This window comes from Ctenopharyngodon idella, chromosome 5, assembly GCF_019924925.1.
Source record: "Ctenopharyngodon idella isolate HZGC_01 chromosome 5, HZGC01, whole genome shotgun sequence".
NCBI classification, from domain to species: domain Eukaryota; kingdom Metazoa; phylum Chordata; class Actinopteri; order Cypriniformes; family Xenocyprididae; genus Ctenopharyngodon; species Ctenopharyngodon idella.
In genome coordinates, this window is record NC_067224.1 from 41,516,425 (window position 1) to 41,537,774 (window position 21,350).

The 21,350-nt window shown below is 39.0% G+C and overlaps 2 protein-coding genes across 3 annotated transcripts; one reads left to right on the forward strand and one right to left on the reverse strand.

The window, feature by feature from the left end:
* The first annotated feature begins 1,812 nt into the window (after positions 1-1,812).
* Positions 1,813-21,350, forward strand: ift74 (intraflagellar transport 74). The gene is made up of 20 exons (XM_051892752.1): positions 1,813-1,953; positions 2,473-2,583; positions 2,669-2,804; positions 2,876-2,924; positions 3,010-3,108; positions 3,710-3,770; positions 3,933-3,992; positions 4,066-4,127; positions 8,688-8,826; positions 9,230-9,292; positions 10,053-10,196; positions 10,290-10,330; positions 10,523-10,602; positions 11,244-11,297; positions 11,391-11,488; positions 11,588-11,714; positions 17,178-17,341; positions 17,738-17,863; positions 20,956-21,016; positions 21,096-21,350. Exons 2-20 carry the CDS (start codon positions 2,479-2,481, stop codon positions 21,209-21,211), a joined length of 1,785 nt encoding a protein of 594 aa, XP_051748712.1. The 5' UTR covers positions 1,813-1,953; positions 2,473-2,478; the 3' UTR covers positions 21,212-21,350.
* LOC127512126 (leucine-rich repeat-containing protein 19-like) lies at positions 4,261-8,258 on the reverse strand. Of its 2 annotated transcripts, none has more exons than XM_051892761.1 (5): positions 8,111-8,258; positions 6,974-7,099; positions 6,197-6,566; positions 5,554-5,706; positions 4,261-5,282 (listed from the first exon to the last, which is right to left on the reverse strand). In XM_051892761.1, the coding sequence occupies exons 2-5, from the start codon at positions 7,043-7,045 to the stop codon at positions 4,852-4,854; spliced, it is 1,026 nt and encodes a 341-aa protein (XP_051748721.1). In that variant the 5' UTR covers positions 7,046-7,099; positions 8,111-8,258; the 3' UTR covers positions 4,261-4,851. The 2 variants fall into 2 exon arrangements, with proteins under 2 accessions (XP_051748721.1, XP_051748720.1); XM_051892760.1 differs by having other exon boundaries at positions 6,974-7,059; positions 8,111-8,222.

Genomic DNA, 21,350 nt, shown 5'->3' on the forward strand with positions numbered 1-21,350 from the left:
GGTAAACCACTGCAAACTGACAACCGCTAGAGAATGCAGTGTTTAGCGTCATTGTTAGTGCTCTCATCTCGCCTGCCAGCAGCGATCGAGCCGGGGTTCGAGATCAACTCAGAGCAGGGTGGTTAGGATTGGAGGGTGAGTTTTGGAGGCGGAGCAATGAAGAGAGGGGTGTGTTTGTTTGGGTTGATTGCAAATATCAACAATCTCCAACAGTCTTTTTGAAATATGGCTTACCCCACCTTTAATACTAACACTTACTATTCTATATCTATAAAAAAAAAAAAAAAAGTACTGTAAAAAAAAAAAACGTACTGTGCTGGACTGACTGGGACTGGTCACATCACTTGCATATTGTTGCCTTATTGTTAGTTTGATTGCTTCTATTGCTCTACTCATTTGTAAGTTGCTTTGGATAAAAGTAAATGTAAATATAATGTTTCTTTCTTAGTGTAACCGGTGGCTTGCGACGGCCAGTGTGATGTGCTGTCAGCTATGAAAAATACTTTTATTTTGCATTGAGTAGCTTACAGGACTAGACAGTATTCCTGAGAGTTGAGAGATTTGTGCTCGCGCAACAATTGACCCTTCGCAAAGACCTGCCCCCCTTAGTTACTGTTGCTTTGTCCGACAAGCCCTGAGCTGTCACGCCACACAGAGTGAAAAATACATCGCGGAGCAAAGAGGACACTGACAACACGTCGACAGACAAGACAGAGCAGGTTACTTTTGATATTAAACAAAGTCCCAAATTGTGTAATTTTTTAAGAAATTCGAACAATAAAAACCGTTTTGTGGCTCTTTAATGTGTCGTGACAGATTGCTGTAGCGCCTCAGCTCAAGCCGCTCGTGAGCCGATCATCTCTTTTCTAGTTAATTTATAACATCAAATAAACATGAATGAACCTGAGAAGGAATGTTGTTTCAAACGCGGAAAGATGTCAGTACACACAATTTTTCAAGTCCACCGAGGTTAATCTTCTAACTCTTGACTGCTTTGTCGGACAAAATGGCGAATTCGGCGTTATGATTGGTTAGATCGCTTGTCAATCAAACTCCCGGCGAAGGGTCAACTGGATGCGCTCTCGCCGTTTGCTATTAAAATGACGTCATAGAAACTGCCTTAAATAAACTATAAAAAGTGAAGATCGTTTCTGATAGATGCAATCGATTTTTTATTGGTTAAAATCAATGGAGAATATCTCGTAATTTTCCGTGGGTGCTCCAGCCCCCGAGCACGGGTATGATGGGGAGGATTGTGTATCGGGATTATTCCACCAAATATTGATTTCTGAACTCTTCTTAAGTTAAAACATTAGTGTTGTTTTGTTTAAAAACTGAATATAAAATTGTTTTCTTTGCATTATTCGATGTCTGAACACATCTTTTTTTTTTTTTTTTTTTTGACCAGTTGTCATTTTCTGCAAATAAATGCTCTAAATGATAATATCTTTATTTGAAATTTGGAAGAAATGGTGTCAGTGGTTTGTAGAATATATTTTACTCAAACAGATACATATAAATAATAAATCTAATTTTTTCTCTTAATTTTTCCAGAGCTGTATCGACTCCTTTCAAAACTGTCTAATTTAATGTGCTTAAATTACCAATGACTGACTGTTGTGGAGAGTTCTCTGAGTTTGGAATGAAAAGAAAATTAGAACCCAAAAACGAGATCATGAAATAAATAAAACAATAACAATACGTGACTTCCTTATGCTTCATCTGATACACAATTATAACTGGGCATGAAACAGTGCCGTGCTGTAAAACTGTATTCTATTTGGAACATTTTATATAAAATGAGGAAACTGCACAGTCTCTGCGCTGCCGCGTCACAGCGCTGTTCTCACATGAGATCTCGCGATGACTTCTTGGTTGCTAAGCAACTCAGAGGCGAGCGTTTGGTTCGCCTGGAAAAGGAGCTAAATCAAAACTGCAGATTCGCAGCTGAAGGTAAGCGATCACTTTATGTTTGTTTTTGTAGGTCGTCGTGTGGTCATTTTGTTAGTTTAACAGAGGTTCTTCTTTAGAGCAAGAACAGAGGAAACTGCTTTGTTGCTAATTCGCTGCTAGCTGATTAAAGATCTTCTGCCTGTTTTATTATCAGTTTCTTTACGTCTTTCCATATATTTATTGTGGTTTTGTAGCTGAAAGGCCAGAACTTTAAACGCTTGTTTGCACGACGCTTTATTTTATCCCTCATGTTTTGTGTTTTGGGTCACAGTGTGACAGGATGACCGCGTTTCAACGCCTGTAATTCTTAAATGTTTCTTGATCATCAAATCATCATATCAGAATGATTTCTGAAGGATCATGTGACACTGAAGACTGGAGTAATGATGCTGAAAATTCAGCTTTGATCACAGGAGTAAATAATAAAGTACAAAAAAAAACTGCACTCTATGCTACTGTCCTGTATTACAGTTTTGCTCAACTCTAACATGTTTATTGTTTTGAACTCTACACTTTCAGAGCACAATGGCAGGTCAGAGACCTGTGAGCCGTGGATCATTTGGGCCGGGCGCTGGAAGACCACCGACAGCCATCCGACCCCCACAGACAGCCGTCAGAGTCAGTACTGCGGTGAGCGATCTGATCAGCACTTATTATAGTTATGCTGAGTGAGAAGATTGCGGTGATGAGCTGTCTGTGTTCTTACGGGTCACAGATGGCCCCGGGGACCGGCCGTCCCGGCACCAGAGGGGGACCCATGGCCAGTCCTGGTGTTTTATCAGCTCAGATTAAAGTGGCCGATCGGCCAGTGACTCAACAGGGCCTCAGCGGAATGAAGACGGGCATGAAAGGTGAACTTTCCATCTTTCTCAAAATGTTATGTGAGATCTGCACACTCACCCGTTTATTTTCACTCCTTAAGGACCTCAGAGGCAAATTCTGGATAAGTCATATTACCTTGGGTTATTACGGTAAAGAGTCTATGTGTTGTTTATTGAATATTTCATCATCTCTCAGATAAAATGGACTGATAATTAATTAGTTTGTTTGCTTCAGGAGTAAAATAAATGAGCTGACGATGGAGTCTAGCAAACTACAGAAGGACATTGACACCTTCAGTCAGGAGAATTCAGTCTTTCTTTCTTATGAAAAACGGTAAGTTAACCTTCAGAGCCACCAGAATTGTCTTAATAGTACCTATAGACAAAGAAACAATTATAATATAATAATATTATTCTTAAATTTGACCCTGGACCACAAAAGCAGTCATAAGTCGCACCGGTATATTTGTAGCAATAGCCAACTATACATTGTATGGGTCAAAATTATCGATTTTTCTTTTATGCCAAAAATCATTAGGATATTAAGTAAAGATCATGTTCCATGAAGATATTTTGTAAATTTCCTATCGTAAATATATTAAAAATGTATTTTTGTGAGTGGATATGCATTGCCAAAGACTATATTTGGACAACTTTAAAGCCGATTTTCTCAATATTTAGATTTTTTTGCACCCTCAGATTCCAGATTTTCAAATAGTTGTATCTCGTCCAAATATTGTCCAATCCTAACAAACCGTACATCAATGGAAAGATTATTTATTCAGCTTCTTATGACTGCTTTTGTGGTCCAGGGTCACAAAATGTAAATATTTTGATGCATAAATGTAGGTTTAACTTTTATATTTATATTTTTGTCTTTAGTTTTGATGTCATGAGTAATTAATTTCATGTTTTAAAACTTTTTATGTGAACAGAGCAGAAGTCCTGGCTGGAGAAATTAAAGATCTTCAAGGGCAGCTGGCAGATTACAACATGGTACATTATTTTAAACCAGTTAGTAGAAGTGCTGCAGGTGTTTATATTTTGAATCAATAAAACCATCGGAGTTAGAAGTTGTACAGAATTGCAGCTTGTATTTGTAATTTTGAGATGTGTGATGTCATTATTTAAACAAGCTGTGTCTTTTTAAATTACCAGCTGGTTGACAAGCTGAACACGAACACTGAGATGGATGAAGTCATAAATGACATCATCATGGTTAGTTCACATTGTTTCTTCTTCTTTACTCTTCTTGTATTCCTGCTCATTTTATCTTTGTTTGTCTCATTAGCTGAAAGCGCAGAATGACAGAGAAGCTCAAAGTATGGACGTGATATTCACTGAGAGACGAGAGTAAGTGCTTTTGTTTCTTCACAAGTAAGTAATTTGCAGAGTTTGTGCTCTAGAGGGCAGCAGCTGATCTGTGTTTTAACCCTCCTCATCAAACTGGAGCTACAAGAGTTAGATAAATCACGCCAAAACCTCCTTTTAAATGAGCAATTTTACATATTGCAGCAAAACTACATGCAAAATATTTCTAGGAAATTTGGGACAAAATATTGTGAAAATTTTAAATAAGGTTTTGAATTACTATGTTATAAAGTGCAATGACAGCATTCACTGCAAAAAAAAAAAATCTTGTTTTCCAACACAAATAACTAAACATTCTTAAATCAAGATACATTTACTGGAGAAGAGAAATTACTGAAGATATTAAGACAAAATTAATTGTGTGCTTAAAGCAAGAAAAAAACTAAATCTGCTAAAAATAAACTTGTTTTCCAAGTATGACGTCAGTTAATTTGGATAAATTGCAATATTCTCAGTCATTTCTCTTCTCCAGTAAATGTATCTTGCTTTAAGAGTGTTTAGATATTTGTGCTGGAAAACAAGACAGAAACACTGAGGAAGAACATCATTTTTTTGCAGTGTTTACACACAACGTTTTAACATGCTGAGATACATGCATTTGTAATTCCAGTTCAGTGATCTTTGTGTTTCATATTGCACTACTGCACTGGGGAAAAAGGATCCTTACAGTTTGTTCATGCAAAAACTCTTTTTTAAAAAAAAAAGCTTAATTTGTCCACCAATGTGCCGAACCCTGAGATCCATAGAGGCCAGAGATCTGCTCACGACTCATGGTTAGCATCCGAATGTTCGTTGTAGTTCCTGGCTCAATATAACCGTCCTCTATGAAGCCATCATCATCTTCAAAAGGCTCCATGCTCAGCCCATGGTCCATGCCCTCGTCCAGATCCTGAGCGCTCGTCTCCGTCTGCTGCGTGTCCAAGCTAAAGTTGGAAAAGCGTCCGGTATTGAAGACACTAGGCTCCACATCCTCACGGAGCCTCTGGTGCCGATAATTGAACAGAAGTTTGTACCAAGAGGGTGACTTGACAGCGCATACAATGAGCATGGAAGTGCTGAGAGTTAGAGTCACTACACCAAGCAGGAACTTCCAGCTGTTGCTTCCTTTCGCCGTCCCTCCATCACTCGCAATGAACCCTGAGAAGAGACACATGTTGGCATCAGGCTCTATAGAGTTAGTTCCTTTCCATGGCTTAATTCCACTGACACATCAGCTTTTATTTCATAATGTTTTGTGGAAAGTGTTTTTCTCATTGGCAGCACTGTTATTTACCTTGTTTGTGTCCAATCAGAGAATCCACACCAGAATACTGTAACAGTGGCGGCTTTGTCTAATTTTGTTTACGGTTCATACGCTATTTGAGCTCAGTGCAGGTCATAGTAGGCACATTATTTCTCATGTATTTACCTTTGCTGGAGTTGTAGACATGACTGCTGTTGCTTGGCTCTGTGGTTGGCAGCGGTGCTGAACTAGTTTTCACTGTTGTGGCTTGATTTAAGCAGAAAGGGTTTCCATCAAGGATAGCTGTTTTCTGGGGCATGTAACAAGTGACTTCTCTGCCTGCAAAACAAACAACATTTTGCAGATGAATAAATCTAACAAAACAAGACTTTTTATGTCTTTCTTTCTTCAGTGGAAAAGAAATGAAGGTTTTTGAGAGCATCACAGAGCAGTGCAAGACGAGCATTTGTGGTTAAAAAGTATATACATTTTTAAAAAAAAATTTTAAAATGGCTGATGGTTTCTCTAGATAAGACTCTTATTCCTCGTCTGGGATCATGTAGAGCTCTTTGAAGCTGCACTGAAACTGACATTTGGACCTTCAGCCCGTTGAACCCCAGTGAAGTCCACTATATAGAGAAAAATCCTGGAATGTTTTCCTCAAAAACCTTCATTTCTTTTCCACTGAAGAAAGAAAGACATGAACATCTTGGATGACATGTGGGTGAGTAAATTATCAGGAAATTTTAATTCTGAAGTCAACTAAATCTTTAAGTAGACCAGAGCACATACACCATATATGAAATTGAGCTTAAGCTCTCATTCTCACCTGTTGATACGCCAGAGTCATTCAGCTGTTTGATGAGACTTGTGAGCGAGCAGGAGCAGTTCCATGGATTTTCCTCCAAATCCAAACTCTTCAGTTTTGTCAGTCCTTTAAAAATGTCTTTGTCAAGGATTTGCAGTCCATTTCCCTTCAGGTTAAGTGTCTCCAGGTTTGTGAGACTGTCAAAAGCTCCCGCAGGCAGTGACTGTATGAGGTTGTAGGAAAGGTCTAGCACCCTAATCCTGGGATACTTCAGTAAGGTGTTTATATCCGATTCAGACATCACAAGAGAGTTATGGCTCAGGATCAGTTCGGTGAGGTTTGTAGGTTCGCTTGTAGGAATTCTTGTTAGAGAAGCGTTGTTCCTGTCCACCTGAACACACAAGGTTAGAGTTTGTTTGAACGTTGGAGTGTAATACTTGGAGTTCACTGCAGATCTTCTCTTTTCATTGTATTTTACTTGTAATTCTCCACTGACAGTCAGTTTAGTCTATGATTTGTCTATGCTGTAAGGTGATGATACACAGGGCAACTTTTTGAGCAATGCCGAGCGATGTTGCTTGGGCTCTTTTTCATTGAGAATGGGCAAAAAAATTCTTAGATCGAAATTTGTTGCCCTATTCTCAATGGGAAACTGTCCAAGCAACATCTCTCTGCAACATTGCTCAAAAAGTTGCCCCGTGTATCATCACCTTTGTTGTTAGGCAGTGACTTTGATATAGAAAACATTTACATAATTCACTGTAAAAAACAAACCAAAAGAAAACATGAAGCACTCACCCGCTGTGCGATCGCCCCTGAGCTCATTAGAACTGCTGCCATCCAGACCACATGCACCCCTGTCCCGGCCATGATCTCTCTGTCACCTGCGATAACAGCACTGCATCAACCAAACAAACCTGTGCCCTGTCCATAAGAGGAAAGAGAATGCTTGCTAAATTATCCTGTCTGTCGTGAGATGTTGTCATGAAGAAGTTTCTTGAGAGTAAAAACCCTCTTCATGAGCGTCACACAAAGAGGATCTTTGTGCAGACAAGTCACTCTCCTATCAGCATGCTGCCGTCCCGTGTCTCTCTGCTTGTGTTTGGCGTTTTATTATGTTATCTGCCATCAGCTACAGAGATACTCATGGTCTGTCCTAGCTGGCATGGGGCACAAAGTCTCCCAGTGTTCTCTAGAGGAGCGAGGGCTGTTTTCTTGCCGTGATGCATCACTCAGTTGCATTGAATAATGACATTATTGTTTTCAGTACAGCATCTTATAGCTGAATTCAACTCAATTCATATTGCTGAACTTTACAGTTATTGAACTGAACTGAACCAACACTAAGCTGAATAATGACACTACTGACTTTACAGCAGAATTTGAATTTGTCTCATTGATTTGTAGATGCCTATTTATTACTGTGAAGCTGCTTTGAAAAGTCTGTATTTGATAGAGTGCTATAAAATAAAGCTCCACCCATCCGTCTTGATTGACACGACTGGCATAGCGTATCATCTGCATTTGATTTATTACGTGTTCAGTTATATTTCAAATTATGTCAGTGTCATACTGAATTGATTATGAAAATGAAATATCAAACACTTTTTTGTTTTTTGGATACAGTTAATGCTTCATATATGGAAATGAAATTGCATTGAATGGATCATTTCAGCCAAACTCTTGGGATTTTTGCCTAATATCATAATCAGCATTAAACATCAGCTTTTAATTAAAATTATAGTCAAAATTATTTTAGAACTTTGATTTTGATTACTTGTTTGAAATGATAAACATGGATAATATCTCCTGAACCTGACCGAACATTATCAACATTATTATATCACGTTTATGCACTGCTTAAGGTGAACTGAATTAGAATGTTTTCTTTAAGAAAAAAACCCTTTTATAGATATGAATGTTAGAGTCACTTACCCTTGAGTCGTGTGTGATAGTATATGTTAACAGGCTCAGACAGAAACAGACCTTCGCTCTGTGTAATAAAAAGACTTTGGCTAAAGATTGACCACATTCAGTCATTTAACTTAAGAAGGTGGACTATGACTGTTATCGTGTTGTTCCTGTAGCTCATGGCGCTAGCAACCCTAAGGTCATGGGTTTGATTCCCAGGGAATGCTTGAACTGATAAAATATCTATACCTTGAATGCAATGTAAGCTGCTTTGTATAGAAGTGTCTATGTTAAATTTTGATATCTCAAATATCTCAAAGTAATCTTTAGTTTCAGTTTTGTCATGTTTAATTCAATCCCAGCACCACAGGAAAGACTCTTTTAAGCAATGTACCCCCACACAAACCAGAAATGTTCTATTTAATTCATACTGGATCATTATTAACAATAATTACAATGATTGAAACCATCTGTATTGTATAAAGCACTATAGAAATAAAGCTGACTCGACTTGAATGACGTTAAGAGATGCAGACAGATTCAGTGGAATGAGGATGGATGATTATGGTGTAATGACTTTAACTTTCTCTGTCTTTGTCAGGAAAGAGGACATGATCCGAGCCGTGGAGGATGATATAGTCCAGGAGAAACAGGCTGCCCAAGACATCATCAAAAAGATGTCTGCTGATAAACAGGCCAAGTACACTGAGATGAAGGCCACCAATGAAGAGCTACTGCAGGTTGGTCATCTCATTCCACCCCAGAATACCACGCTAGAAACTGGTGTGCTGATTTTATTAGCAGAATCCAAGTAACAACCCTGATGTGTCATATAAAGTGTAAAAAGTAAAGCATGGTGCAACCCTGATGTCATGGTGTTAGATTCCCAGACAACACGAGAACTGGAAAAATAACGTATACCTTGAATGCCATTTCAAGTCACTTTGGATAAAAGTGTATGCCAAAAAGATGTAAATACTGAAAACAAAAAATAAATAAGTGCAGCAGGTATATGTAATATATAATAGCTTCAGTGGGCTCTAAGCTTCAAATTGAAGTCTGTGAATGATTTGTGAGGGTGATTTGAAGTTCACTGTTCACTGGCGTAATGGATCTGCCGTGACTCCTCTCATCTGCGTCCAGGAGCTGTATTCCCATCAAGAGGAACTGGACGCTCTGATGAGCAGGAAGGAGGCGTTTGAGGCGGTGAGTGGACACACACATGTACACACACACAACACTGTCCGTCCTTTCTTTCTTATCATAAAAATTGACACCCAGTACACACCAGTGAACTCTTGATGAATCAGGACAGAGTGTGTTTCGTGTAAAGGAACACTGTACTACTTTATGCAACTACATTCATACACTCAATGGACATGTTTGTTATAGTTTGCAGTACACAACTTCTTCACACACTTTATAAGTAGAAACAAAACCTCTGACTGACAGAGTGGCAGTAGACTTTATTCAGTGCTATTGTCAAATCCTTTTATGGCAGCCATATAAAATTAGCTCGCTTATGGAGCCTAAAAGGGATAGTTCACCCAAAAATGAAAATTCTGTCATCATTTACTCACCCTCAAGTTGTTCCAAACCTCTATACATTTCTTTCTTTTGCTGAACATAACAGAAGATATTTTGAAGAATATGGGAAACTGAACAGTTCTGGGGCACCATTGACTTCCATAGTATTTTTTTTTTCCTACTATGGAAGTCAATGGTGCCCCAAAGCAGCCTGGTTACAAACTTTCTTTAAAATATCTTCCTTTATGTTCAGCAGAAGAAGAAACTCATACAGGTTAGGAACAACTTGAGGGTGAGTAAATGATGACAGAATTTTCATTTTTGGGTGAACTATCCCTTTAATGAAGTAGAGTGGACTGCCTCATTTGCTCACTGTATTTCACATTTTCAATCAGTGCTGCTACAAACATTCACCCTCTTGTACCATCTGTGTTTGCAGGATCTGCTTCACTCTCAGGCCAAACAGGAAGCAGTCATGCTGCACGAGAAACTCCTGGAGCTGGAGAACCGCAGAGACGCCATGCTGGCTGAAGACAGGAACATGGGCTCTCCACAAGAGGAGAGAGAACGCCTCTTTAAACAGGTCTCTCCCATGAATCATTTATATTTGATTTATTTTTAGCACATTCAATGATTTCAAGGGACTGGAACATGATTGCTCTTTTGCTGGTTTTAGGTGAAAGAAAACAACCAGGAAATAGCCAGCATGGAGCGACAGTATGTATTTATAATCCAAATGCATGTTTGTTTTGTTCAACCTTGTATGTTCACTTGAGTATACACTCCCAGTTGCACTAAAAAGTGCAGTCTTTGTGGTGTTGTATGCAATTATTGTATTTACTTATACACTGTGTGTCTTATGATCAGTACATAAAAAAAGACTAAAATTAATGTCCTGTTTTTGTGTAGACTGTCAGAGATACGTGAGAAAATCAGCCATCTCACCGAAGAGATGCGACAACTAGATGCTGACATGGAGGAACATCAAGGTGCTTTTTTCACTAAATATAAAAATGTTTTCATTTTGAGATGATCATAGACTGGGTTGATTTAGAGAGAAATTAATGGTGAAAGGGGAAAAAAGTGATGATACAAGCGTGATTCAGGAGCACATGCACACTAACCATGCCATGTGACATTTTAATGTTAATGAGACTACTTACAATGACAATACTTATTTCAGTTTCTAATGTATGTTATGCATTTCAGTTAAATATTGTTCATTGTAAACCTATTTAACAACAAACAGCATTGTTGCTCATAGAATTCTTCAGATATGATTGTTAGTTCTATACAAACTGAAGACTTCTGACATTTAGTAATAATAATAATAATAATACTTCTTTCTCAGCATGACTGGGCAGAACAAATTTCTGGACACAGAATAGGCTTTATTAGTGTGTAAATGTATGTGTGTGTGTGTGTGTGGTCATGTGTTATTTTCAGTTGTTCAGTGGTATTTTTGGACTGGAGATTATATTTTAGGACTCAGAGTTACAAAGTTACAGTATGTTTTTATAGTACATCAAACGTTTTAATTGGGAAATGGATTTCTCTTATGTCCCCTTTAATGCACCAACTACAATAAACTGAATCTGGAGTTAAAATACATCTTTTACCATCTGCGCAGGGGAACGAACTCAAAAGTACAAGGAGCTGCAGAAGAGAGAAGAGGAAATCGACTGTGAGTCTTTGTCACATCCACACAAACACTGCATGTCTAAACAGATGCCCATCTTGATCATTTGATTGATGGGCTGGTCATGTGTTCCTACAGCATATTTGAACACATTTGAGGAGAATAAATGTCAGGAGCAGCAGCTGATCAGAGACACTCAGAGCAGCGTCGTGGCTCTACTGGAGCACTCCAGCAGGGTACGGCACATCCCATCTCTCACATGACTGGATCAGTTGTAGAGATTGAGCTGTTGTTTTCAGTCCTGACATCAGACCGCTGTGTTTTGTTTCTCTCAGAACATCAGTCGTCTGCAGCAGCTGTCAGCGGTCACTGCGCAGGAGCTCCGGTCCATGCAGGACGATCTGAGTTTCAAAGAGACAGAGATGCAGAAGTCTCAAAGCACAGCCAGAGGCCTTTCCTCAGGTCAGTGTCTTTCTCCAGCACCGTCCATCTCTGACTGCTGTGTTCACTGTGTATGTATACACAGTGCTTCCCACATATAGACTTTGGCCTGCCCAGGTATATTAACAGCCGCCCAAGTATATTTGGTGACACATTTTTGCTTTTATTGTTTTTATCCACTTTTTCTTTTTTATCCGCCCGAGATAATGAAACCATCCGCATTCGATTTCGAGGCCGTTCACGTCACGTCTAAAAGCGCATGGAAAACGCTAGCCGCGGCACTTTCTCCTCTTTTCAAAAGCACTCGTTGCTAAGCAACCATGAGCCGCATTCTCCATGAAGACGAATAAGTTTCAGCAAAGGATTAATGGATTTCCAGACCTTGCATTAGCTTTACTACTAGATTATACTACTACTTATGGAGATAAGAAATAAAAAACCCACCCTGTACAGGTATGATCAGCTGTTAGTCCATCTTGGCAGAGCTTTCGATCTCTATTTGAGCACATTCGTCCCGCGTCTACGTTTAAAATAACGAACTTGAGCGCGCAAAAGACGCGACATGTGAACGGCCCCTAACTAGGTACTGGAAAGTCTCTCCTCGCTCTACGCGTTTCGTACCTGCTCGTTCAGTGTGCGCGAGAACTGTTTACTCCCACTGACAATCCCACATGTGCTGCAAAGACACACGGTGGATATTTCACAAATAAAGGCCTGGTGCGCGCGCACGCGTGTGTGTGTGCGCGTGATCATGTTCCTTCCACATTGCATTTATAAGAGCAGTTGGCCACATCCAGAAAAATTAATGGATCTCTATGGGTCCTCTGCTGGATGTATATGGTAATTACACTAAAAATGTATTTCCTACAGATTTGTCTAACCAGCAGATTACAGAATTCTGCCTCTAACACCCAGATCAATATCCAGAAACAACTCATAATTAATTTTGATCATCATTAAAGTGTTTTTTAATAATAAGTAATATTTCATATGCATGCACATGGTGTAGTTGAGAAATTTTGTGGTAAATGGATAAAAAAGTACTCATATCCCCCAAAACACAGCATCTGTATCAAAATGAATTTCAATAAAAAAAAATATTTTTAAAAGTTAGGCATTATTTGATGTTTGTCACATGTAGTAGATCATTTTTGTGCCGTGGGTAACAGGAGGATTTTCCACCTGGCTACCACCGCAAGTATATTTCAAACCTGTGGGAAGCACTGATACATATATATATAAAAATGTGTGTGAGTAATGCAGGTTATGTCATCAGTCTGGAGCACATCTGTTCAGTAGATGTTCATTTGTGAATCGCTTCCCATGTAGATCCCCGCACACGTTTGTGGATTTTGAAACATTTCTAGTGTAAAGACGTGCAGACAAATCCACAAATAAGTGGACTCCACCCACCATTTACTCAAGCCACATTGTGCTGACCAATCATAGCACGTTCTCGCTACAACCAATCACATTTTGGCTTTACACTCGGGGCGGGAACAGATCCATTTTGCACCCTTGAAAGGAACTGTATTCTATGGGCACTTCATTCAAACTGAGCTGAAGTGCTGTTTGTGTGGTTAAGATTATTGGAGTTTAAGGCTTCTTTATATTTCCATCAGGATCAGTGAATCAGGATAAACTCAGGATTATACACAAATTCTGATCATCACAGATCCTGAGCATCATGATCAGTAACCCCCTCTCTACAAGCGGACGCAAGCGGCGTGTCAAATGCAAATAGTACCCATTATATTAAATAATCTGTGATACTGTCTACACTGGGCAGTGATGATTCACAGACAGTAAATCGATGCCCGTTCTGCTTCTGAAGTACTATAAGCACTTGCACTAATTTACATGAAGAAAAAAGATTGGCTTTGACGCGTCCTGACAGCCTTGAACGGGGTAGACACGATGTAAGACATGGCACAATGGCTGGTTTAAATAGTCGCAAATGTGACCACATCACCCCCATACTGAGGGCCTTCCATTGGCTGCCTATTCAATTTAGAATCGATTTTAAAGTTCTCTTACTGGTATATAAATCTTTTCATAATCAAGCCCCTAGTTATCTCTCAGAGCTGTTGCATTTTTATACTCCCACTAGAAGTCTAAGATCCAGTGATCAGAATCTCCTTTTAGTTCCTCGGTCCAGACTAAAACATAGAGGGGATCGAGCTTTTTCTGTGGCTGGGCCTCGATTATGGAACAATCTGCCACTTGAGATTAGAGTGGCACCTTCCCTATCCATTTTTAAGTCTCTTTTAAAAACACACTTGTTTGATCTGGCCTACTAATATCCCATTCTTATTATATTGTATCATGGTCTTGTTTATCGGTCATTTCTTTGGTTTTAAATTCATATGTTTTATTCTTTATTTTTTATGTGTTTACGGTTTGATTTTAATGTACAGCACTTTGGTCAGTCTTGTGGCTAAATAAATGAACTTGAACTTCAATGAACTTGGTTTTGCCTTTTAAGGGGAGACACTACAGGCAAAAACACTGTTTTTTCAGGCACCTGTCAATTTTGAGATTTTGCACTTTTTGGCTTTTCATAAAGTGTTTTTTCAGACTGGTGGAAAGAAAACATCCAAAATACATTTTTAAGTGTATATCTTATAGCACTTTATCTATTTGCGTCTATAGATTTCAATTACAGTAAATATCTTTAAAGGCCGTTTTCTCAAAATGAGTTTTTTCTCATGCTCTGAGTCCGAAATCTCCACTTCAGCAGAACTTATATACACCAAACTTTACAGTTTTATTCCTATCTATATTCTGAAGGCTTTTACAGAGGGATTTGTTGATATATCATTCCTATCCTGAGTTATAGGTCCTTTTACTCAAAAAAACATGGCGAAAATAGATTTTTTTAAGGCTATTGTCAGTATTCTCTAATTTACTAAAGCACAAAATAAGATATCCAGAATCCCCTCTGTAAAAGCCCTTTCATCTAATATGTCAACAAATAGAACCAAGAATTTTAAACCTGGACCTTTCCAATTTCCAGATTTTGTTTTTGGAAATGTATGCAAATTAGCATATATTTAAGTATATAAGGCCTCATTTGCATATTAAAACATACATTTATTCAAAACTTGTAATACATTTTTTTCTTACGTTTATGCCAGTAATAAACTGGAGAAGTTTCACAGTGATATCTTCTAATTTAAAAAAAAATCCCTATTCACCTGTAGTGTCTCGCCTTAAAGCACAATCGCAGTGACCAATAATATCATGTATAATACCAAATATGAGCCCAAATGACCATCGGTGATGTAACAGTATGAGCCTCAGCATCACTGCAGCTGTACTGTGGTTTTGTGAATGGAAAATGCAAATAAATAATAAATAAATAATAAAAATCATGCAATGCTGAAAAATATATCTTTTCATTTATTTTGGATGCTGTTGGTAACTTTACAATCAAAAACTATTAAGTCCGATTCATATGAAATATTATTTGTGTGATCAAATGTTTTAATTGATAAATAACTATATCGCTTGTCTGCGGGGCATTTCACTTTTAAATGCACGCACCTGTATCTTCTCTCCAAACAATGGGAATCGTAATACATGTATTTAATGTTTAAAATACTATTTATAATGCTCTATAGATGGTTAGATCCACAGAGCTGCTCATATGCGTCATTAAAACTGCTTGACTGAAGAAGTGGAAAACGCTGTTGTGTGACAGTAATTTCACCTATTACACAAACTCGCATGTTTATCACGAGGTTGAATCCAGTTATTCATTAGTCAGCTACTTATTGATTCTTTTCTGTTCTATCTTGAATAAAGTGACACTTCCATAACGTGTTGTTCCCATAACAGAGATGTAAAGCACTGTTTCTCTGGCATTTTACAAAGGCTCATAAAATATAATACTTTGGCTTGCCTTGATACGTTAGACTAATGGTAATCTAAATTAAACATCTTTTACTATGCCAATTTTATGGGCCTTCTACTTCCTCTCTCTCTCTCTCTGTCTGTATGACTCCGTCTCTCTTTCCTCTTCTAATGTATATCTGCTGCCCACTGAAGGGTCTTTCCTTCTTTTGTATGAAACTCCTCTGCGTTCTCCTCTAATTTCCAAACATTGTCTTATCTTCTCAGAGCTGTTGAGAAACGTGCCACACAACTTCCTCTGAGTGTCTCTTTTCATAGCAGTCTGACATTGTTCGTCTCTCCTCTATTTGTTGATCTTGTACTATTTCACTTTGCGGTCCTGCAGAAGGTTTTGAAAGCATTTGCTGTGTGTGTGTGTGTGTGTGTGTGTGTGTGTGTGAGTGTGTGTGAGTGTGTGTGTGTGTGTGTGTGTGTGTGAGTTTGTGTGCATGTTTTTGTGACATATTAGGACACAAATGTGTATAATGTCATGGGTATTACACTGGTATTACAAGGAGAGGGTGACTTATGAGGACATTACTCCATGTCCCCATTTTTCAAAAGGCTTATAAATCACAGAATGAGTTTTTGTGAGAAAGTAAAAATGTGCACAGTTTCCTGTGATGGGTAGGGTTAGGGGTAGTGTAGGGGGAGAGAAAATACGGTTTGTACAGTATAAAACCATTACGCCTATGGAATGACCCCACAATTCACAAAAACAAATGTGTGTGTGTGTGTGTGTGTGTGTGTTGATGGTCAGTGTGGAGCTCGTTGGTGAAAGACCCCTAGAGAAGGAAGCAGTCCAGAATGCTCAGAAGTGCTGACAGGGTTTTTTGACTGCTACACACAGACAGACACACACACACACACACACACACACACACACACACACACACACACACACACACACAGACAGTCTCTCTCTAAACACTGAGCTGGGCCGTCTGCCTATCAGTGGGAAGCGGCTCTCTTCCACTTCCTTCCTGTACATGCCCCCCTCTAACGCCTCCCATGGTCCCGCACACAGATCAGCAGGTCTCCAGCGGGACGGGCCGCACACATGCGCACACACACACACACACACACACACACACACACACACAGATTAGCGCTCTGTGTCCCCGAGGACGGCATTTCAACAGATTAGTTTCAGGGTTTCTACATCCACATTGCAGCATGACCAGCAGACCCTTCCATCTACAGCAGAGCAGCTTTAACTGTGTCATGAATCTCTGTCACGGAGTAGCCAGATTTGCCTGTAATTGTTGCCAAAGGTTAGAGATCATGACCTCTGAACCCTCTACTGCTTCCTGCTCATATGCTGTGGGCGACACAGTAGTTACACATGTACATGTGGCAAAAAGTTGATGTGCTTCACAAAAATGATCATTAAAAGTAGCCGAAATCTTCAGGTTAAAAGAACATCTAATGGGTGAAGCTACATGATGTTCATACGTTTCACACATTTGCTGTGTTTTTAGTGACACCTGTAGGATAAACAGTGGCTCTGCACAGTCCAATTAAATAAAGCTTCGGACGGTTTGTTTATAATTGAAATGCTGATGTTCTCTCTGTTCTTGTATGTTTTAGAAAGTGAGCGTCTACAGCAGGACCTGTTGAAAGTGGAGCAGTTGGAAGGAAAGGTCAGCACAGAGCTGCAAACGCTGAGAGATCAGCTCGAACTCATGACACGAGAGCTAGACACATACAGAGATCTGGATGCTCTCAAAGCAGCCGGAGAGGACAGGAAGAAGGTAACCACTCCAGTTTACACACGCAGCAACTGGACAAGTCTAACAACGTTTTCTGTGTATTTGATGAATGGCTGATGTACTGTATGTCTTTGAGTTCAGCTGTAAAATCGTTAGTCTTGTAAGAAATGTATGATGATGTTCTGTGAGACTAAATCAACTCCTTCAATACAACATGATTCAGTCGATCTACTCTTTGCTCTATTGTCCTCTACACTTAAATATAAGCACAGATACAAACCTTCACAAAAGAAATGAAAAGCATCAAATGCATGCAGCATTTGTTTGTCAGTGTAAAGGCTGATATAGTTAATATACTGTATATGCTGTGGTTATATCACATTTGGCAGTTTATTCACTCTTATGGTGAATAGTCTTATGTGGTTTTTGTCCCATCAGAGACTGCAGGAGGATCGAGTGACACTCACTCAGAGGAAGGACACATTTAAGAAGATGCTACATAAAATGAACGAGGAGTTTGAGTCTCTTAAAAACCAGTTACAAGAGAACGAGACCCATGTAGAGGTAAGAAACACTCATGTCAAAATACACAGTAACTTCAATTTCAGATGTGATATTTCTGTTGCCGCTCTGTAGGCTTCAGTATGTCGGTGGACTGGATCTTATGACGTTTCTGTCTAACAGAGGAGATGGTTATATCCAGACATCATCTTTTCATCTTCTCCCACAATGCCCATGCTTTTAATAGCAAGAGTTCCCTCATTTTGAGCTCTTTTATTGCAATAATGACTCACTCAACCTACACAAAATGTAAAGAAAAGTAAAAGTCAGAGATTTAATTTAGTGGGTGAACTTCAACATCAAAGTTGACCGTGTGGTTTGGGTCATTCCCAGTCCTCTCACAGTGACTATGTTTACACGCACTCAAGAAAACGGCTTATTCCAGAGTTTTTGGAGAAAGTAGCATTCTGAAATGTCATGTAAATGCAATTTTCCTTATTTAATCTTTAAATACGGGACATTCCCCTAATTTATGGAACCCTTGTCAAGTCATCTTCACTTATATAGCGCTCTTCACAATACATATTGTTTCAAAGCAGCTTCATAGTGACAATAGGAAAATTCTTATCGAGCTAAAGTTGTTTTATGATTGAATCACTTGAGTTGTAAAAATTGTTAATTATTACTTTAGGGGCCGCTTTAAATGACACCTTTCCTACCGAAAAACGAATACCTTTAATGCATTCTTGCCGTTCATTTACGTGTTTAGTCTATAGGTTTGCGTGTTTGAGTGTGTGTGTGTGCGCAGAAGCTTGGTCTTTTTTAAAAAAGTGTTATTTGCCAAATTACTTGTCTGGTCCGCATAATACAGAAAAATTAGTTGTGTCCGTGGATCTATGAGAACTGGAATAATTTGATAACGTTTCATCTGTACATAGGGAAAGGAAAGGGAAGTAGGCCTTCGCAGGAGATAGATTAGTTGAAACGTCAGGGCTGCGTTATCATCATGTCTAGATGCAGGTCCTTCATCTCATCTGGATACGGCCTGGATCTGGCAGGCTGCGGCAAACCTTGGGATAAACAGACTAATATTAGCGTAGACGCCATTCTTCTTATGATGTAGCGAGTACATCAGGTGTTATGGGAAGTGTTCCCGGTTCCGGCTGACCTAATCTATGCAGCCTAACAATTTACATGATTTGAATTATAGAAGTAGATAATGGTTTATGTGTATGCAAGTTTAAACAGATGTGTTTTTAGTCAAGATTTAAACTGACAGAGTGTGTCTGCTTCCCGAACAGTGATAGGAAGATTGTTCCAGAGTTTAGGTGCCAAATAGGAGAAGGATCTACTGCCTGCAGTTGATTTTGTTATTCTAGGTATTATCAGCTGGCCTGAATTCTGAGATCGCAATCGACGTGAAGGACTATAATGCATTAAGAGCTCGCTCAGGTACTGGGGAGCTAAACCATTTAGTGCTTTGTAAGTAAGTAGCAAGTAGCAATGTTTAATTGGGAGCCAATGCAGTGTTGACAGAACTGGGCTAATATGGTCATACTTCCTGGTTCTAGTAAGAACTCTAGCTGCTACATTTTGGACCAGCTGGAGTTTGTTTAACAGGCGAGCAGAACAACCACCCAGTAGAGCGTTACAGTAATCTAGCCTTGAGGTCATGAACGCATGAATTAACTGTTCTGCATTTGTCATTGAGAGCATATGTCGTAGTTTAGATATATTTTTAAGATGGAAGAATGCGATTTTACAGATGCTAGAAACATGGCCTTCAAATGAGAGATTGGTATCAAAGAGCACACCCAGGTTCCTAACTGATAAGTTTCGTCAGGGCGTGAAGAAATATAGAGCTGAGTATCATCAGCGTAACAGTGAAAACTAACGCCATGCTTCCTAATGATATCTCCCAAGGGTAGCATGTACAGAGTGAACAGCAACGGTCCTAGTAGCCTTGCGGTACTCCATATTGAACTTGTGATCGATATGACATGTCTTCGTTTACTACTACAAACTGATAACGGTCAGATAAGTATGATTTGAACCATGACAATGCAATTCCACTAATGCCAACATATTTTCGAGTCTATTTAAAAGAATATTGTGATCAATAGTGTCAAATGCTGCACTAAGATCCAGTAACACTAATAGAGAGATACAACCACGATCTGATGATGAGAGCAAATCATTAGTAACTCTAATGAGAGCAGTCTCAGTACTATGGTACGGTCTAAATCCTGACTGGAAATCCTCACAGATACCATTTCTTTCCAAGAGGGAACATAGTTGTGATGATACTGCCTTTTCTAGTATCTTTGACAGAAAAGGTAGATTCGAGATTGGCCTGTAATTGACTAATTCTCTAGGATCAAGTTGTGGTTTTTTAATAAGAGGTTTAATAATAGCCAGCTTAAAAGTTTTTGGTACATATCCTAGTGATAAAGATTAATTGACGATATTAAGAAGAGGATCTATGACCTCTGGAAGCATCTCTTTCAATAGCTTAGTCGGTATAGGGTCTAACATACATGTTGTTGTTTTTGTTGATTTATTAAGTTTAGACAATTCTTCCTCTCCTAAAGCAACGATTGAATGGAATTCATTCATTCCTTGTCATGAATCAGACCGGTTCGGTTCTCAAGGCTGGAGAACTTCTGTTCTTCTACCTCTGGTTCATCGCAGCTGTTATATCTGCTACACAAAATAAATACTATATAGTTGATCTAATTTCATCGGATCATTAATACCATTGTTATATGTATCATCATATCTCCCAGCCTTAAAAACGCCGTTAAAGCATTAAGTCAAGTCCATTTTTATTTGTATAGTGTTTTTCACAATGCACTTTGTTTCAAAGCAGCTTCACCTAAGGCTTTATAAGGCATTATATACATAACAGTGTGACTTTTTGTAAAGCTCCATTGAAACACTGTGTATTGTGAAAAGCGCTATAAAGATAAATTTGACTTGACGTAAGTTGGGGTCCGGAGCAGAAAGAGAAAGCTGCATGTATATGGGTTAAGAGCACAACACTTACACATGCATGTAAACGAGAACAACGCTTTCTCACAATATGCCGCTTTCTGGTGTCATGTCTGGTGTTGTGTTTGATGTATTGCTCTCTAATGTGACTGTTCACTTTCCAGCTGACCAATATGGAGAGGAAATGGCAACATCTTGAGCAGAACAACTTTGTGATGAAAGAATGTATCCTTTTATCATGAGTGGTTTTCTATCAGAAGTGTAGGTACAGGTGATGTGTAATGATCCCTAACTCTATATACAGTCATCGCCTCAAAAGGTGTAGAGAGCGATTACCGCCCAGTGGTGAAGAATGTCAACAAACAACTGCAGGAGTACAATAGGATACTGGTTGATACCCTACAGGGGACAAGAAACTGACTTCCTGTCTGCTCAGACTACAGCTCGCAAACTCACTTCCTGTTCAAGGTGACCCCTGCGTTCAGCTTTCTGACTTTGTGTGATTTGTAGTGTGTAATTCATGTGATTTGTGTTTTTCTACATTAAAAGACTTCTTTCA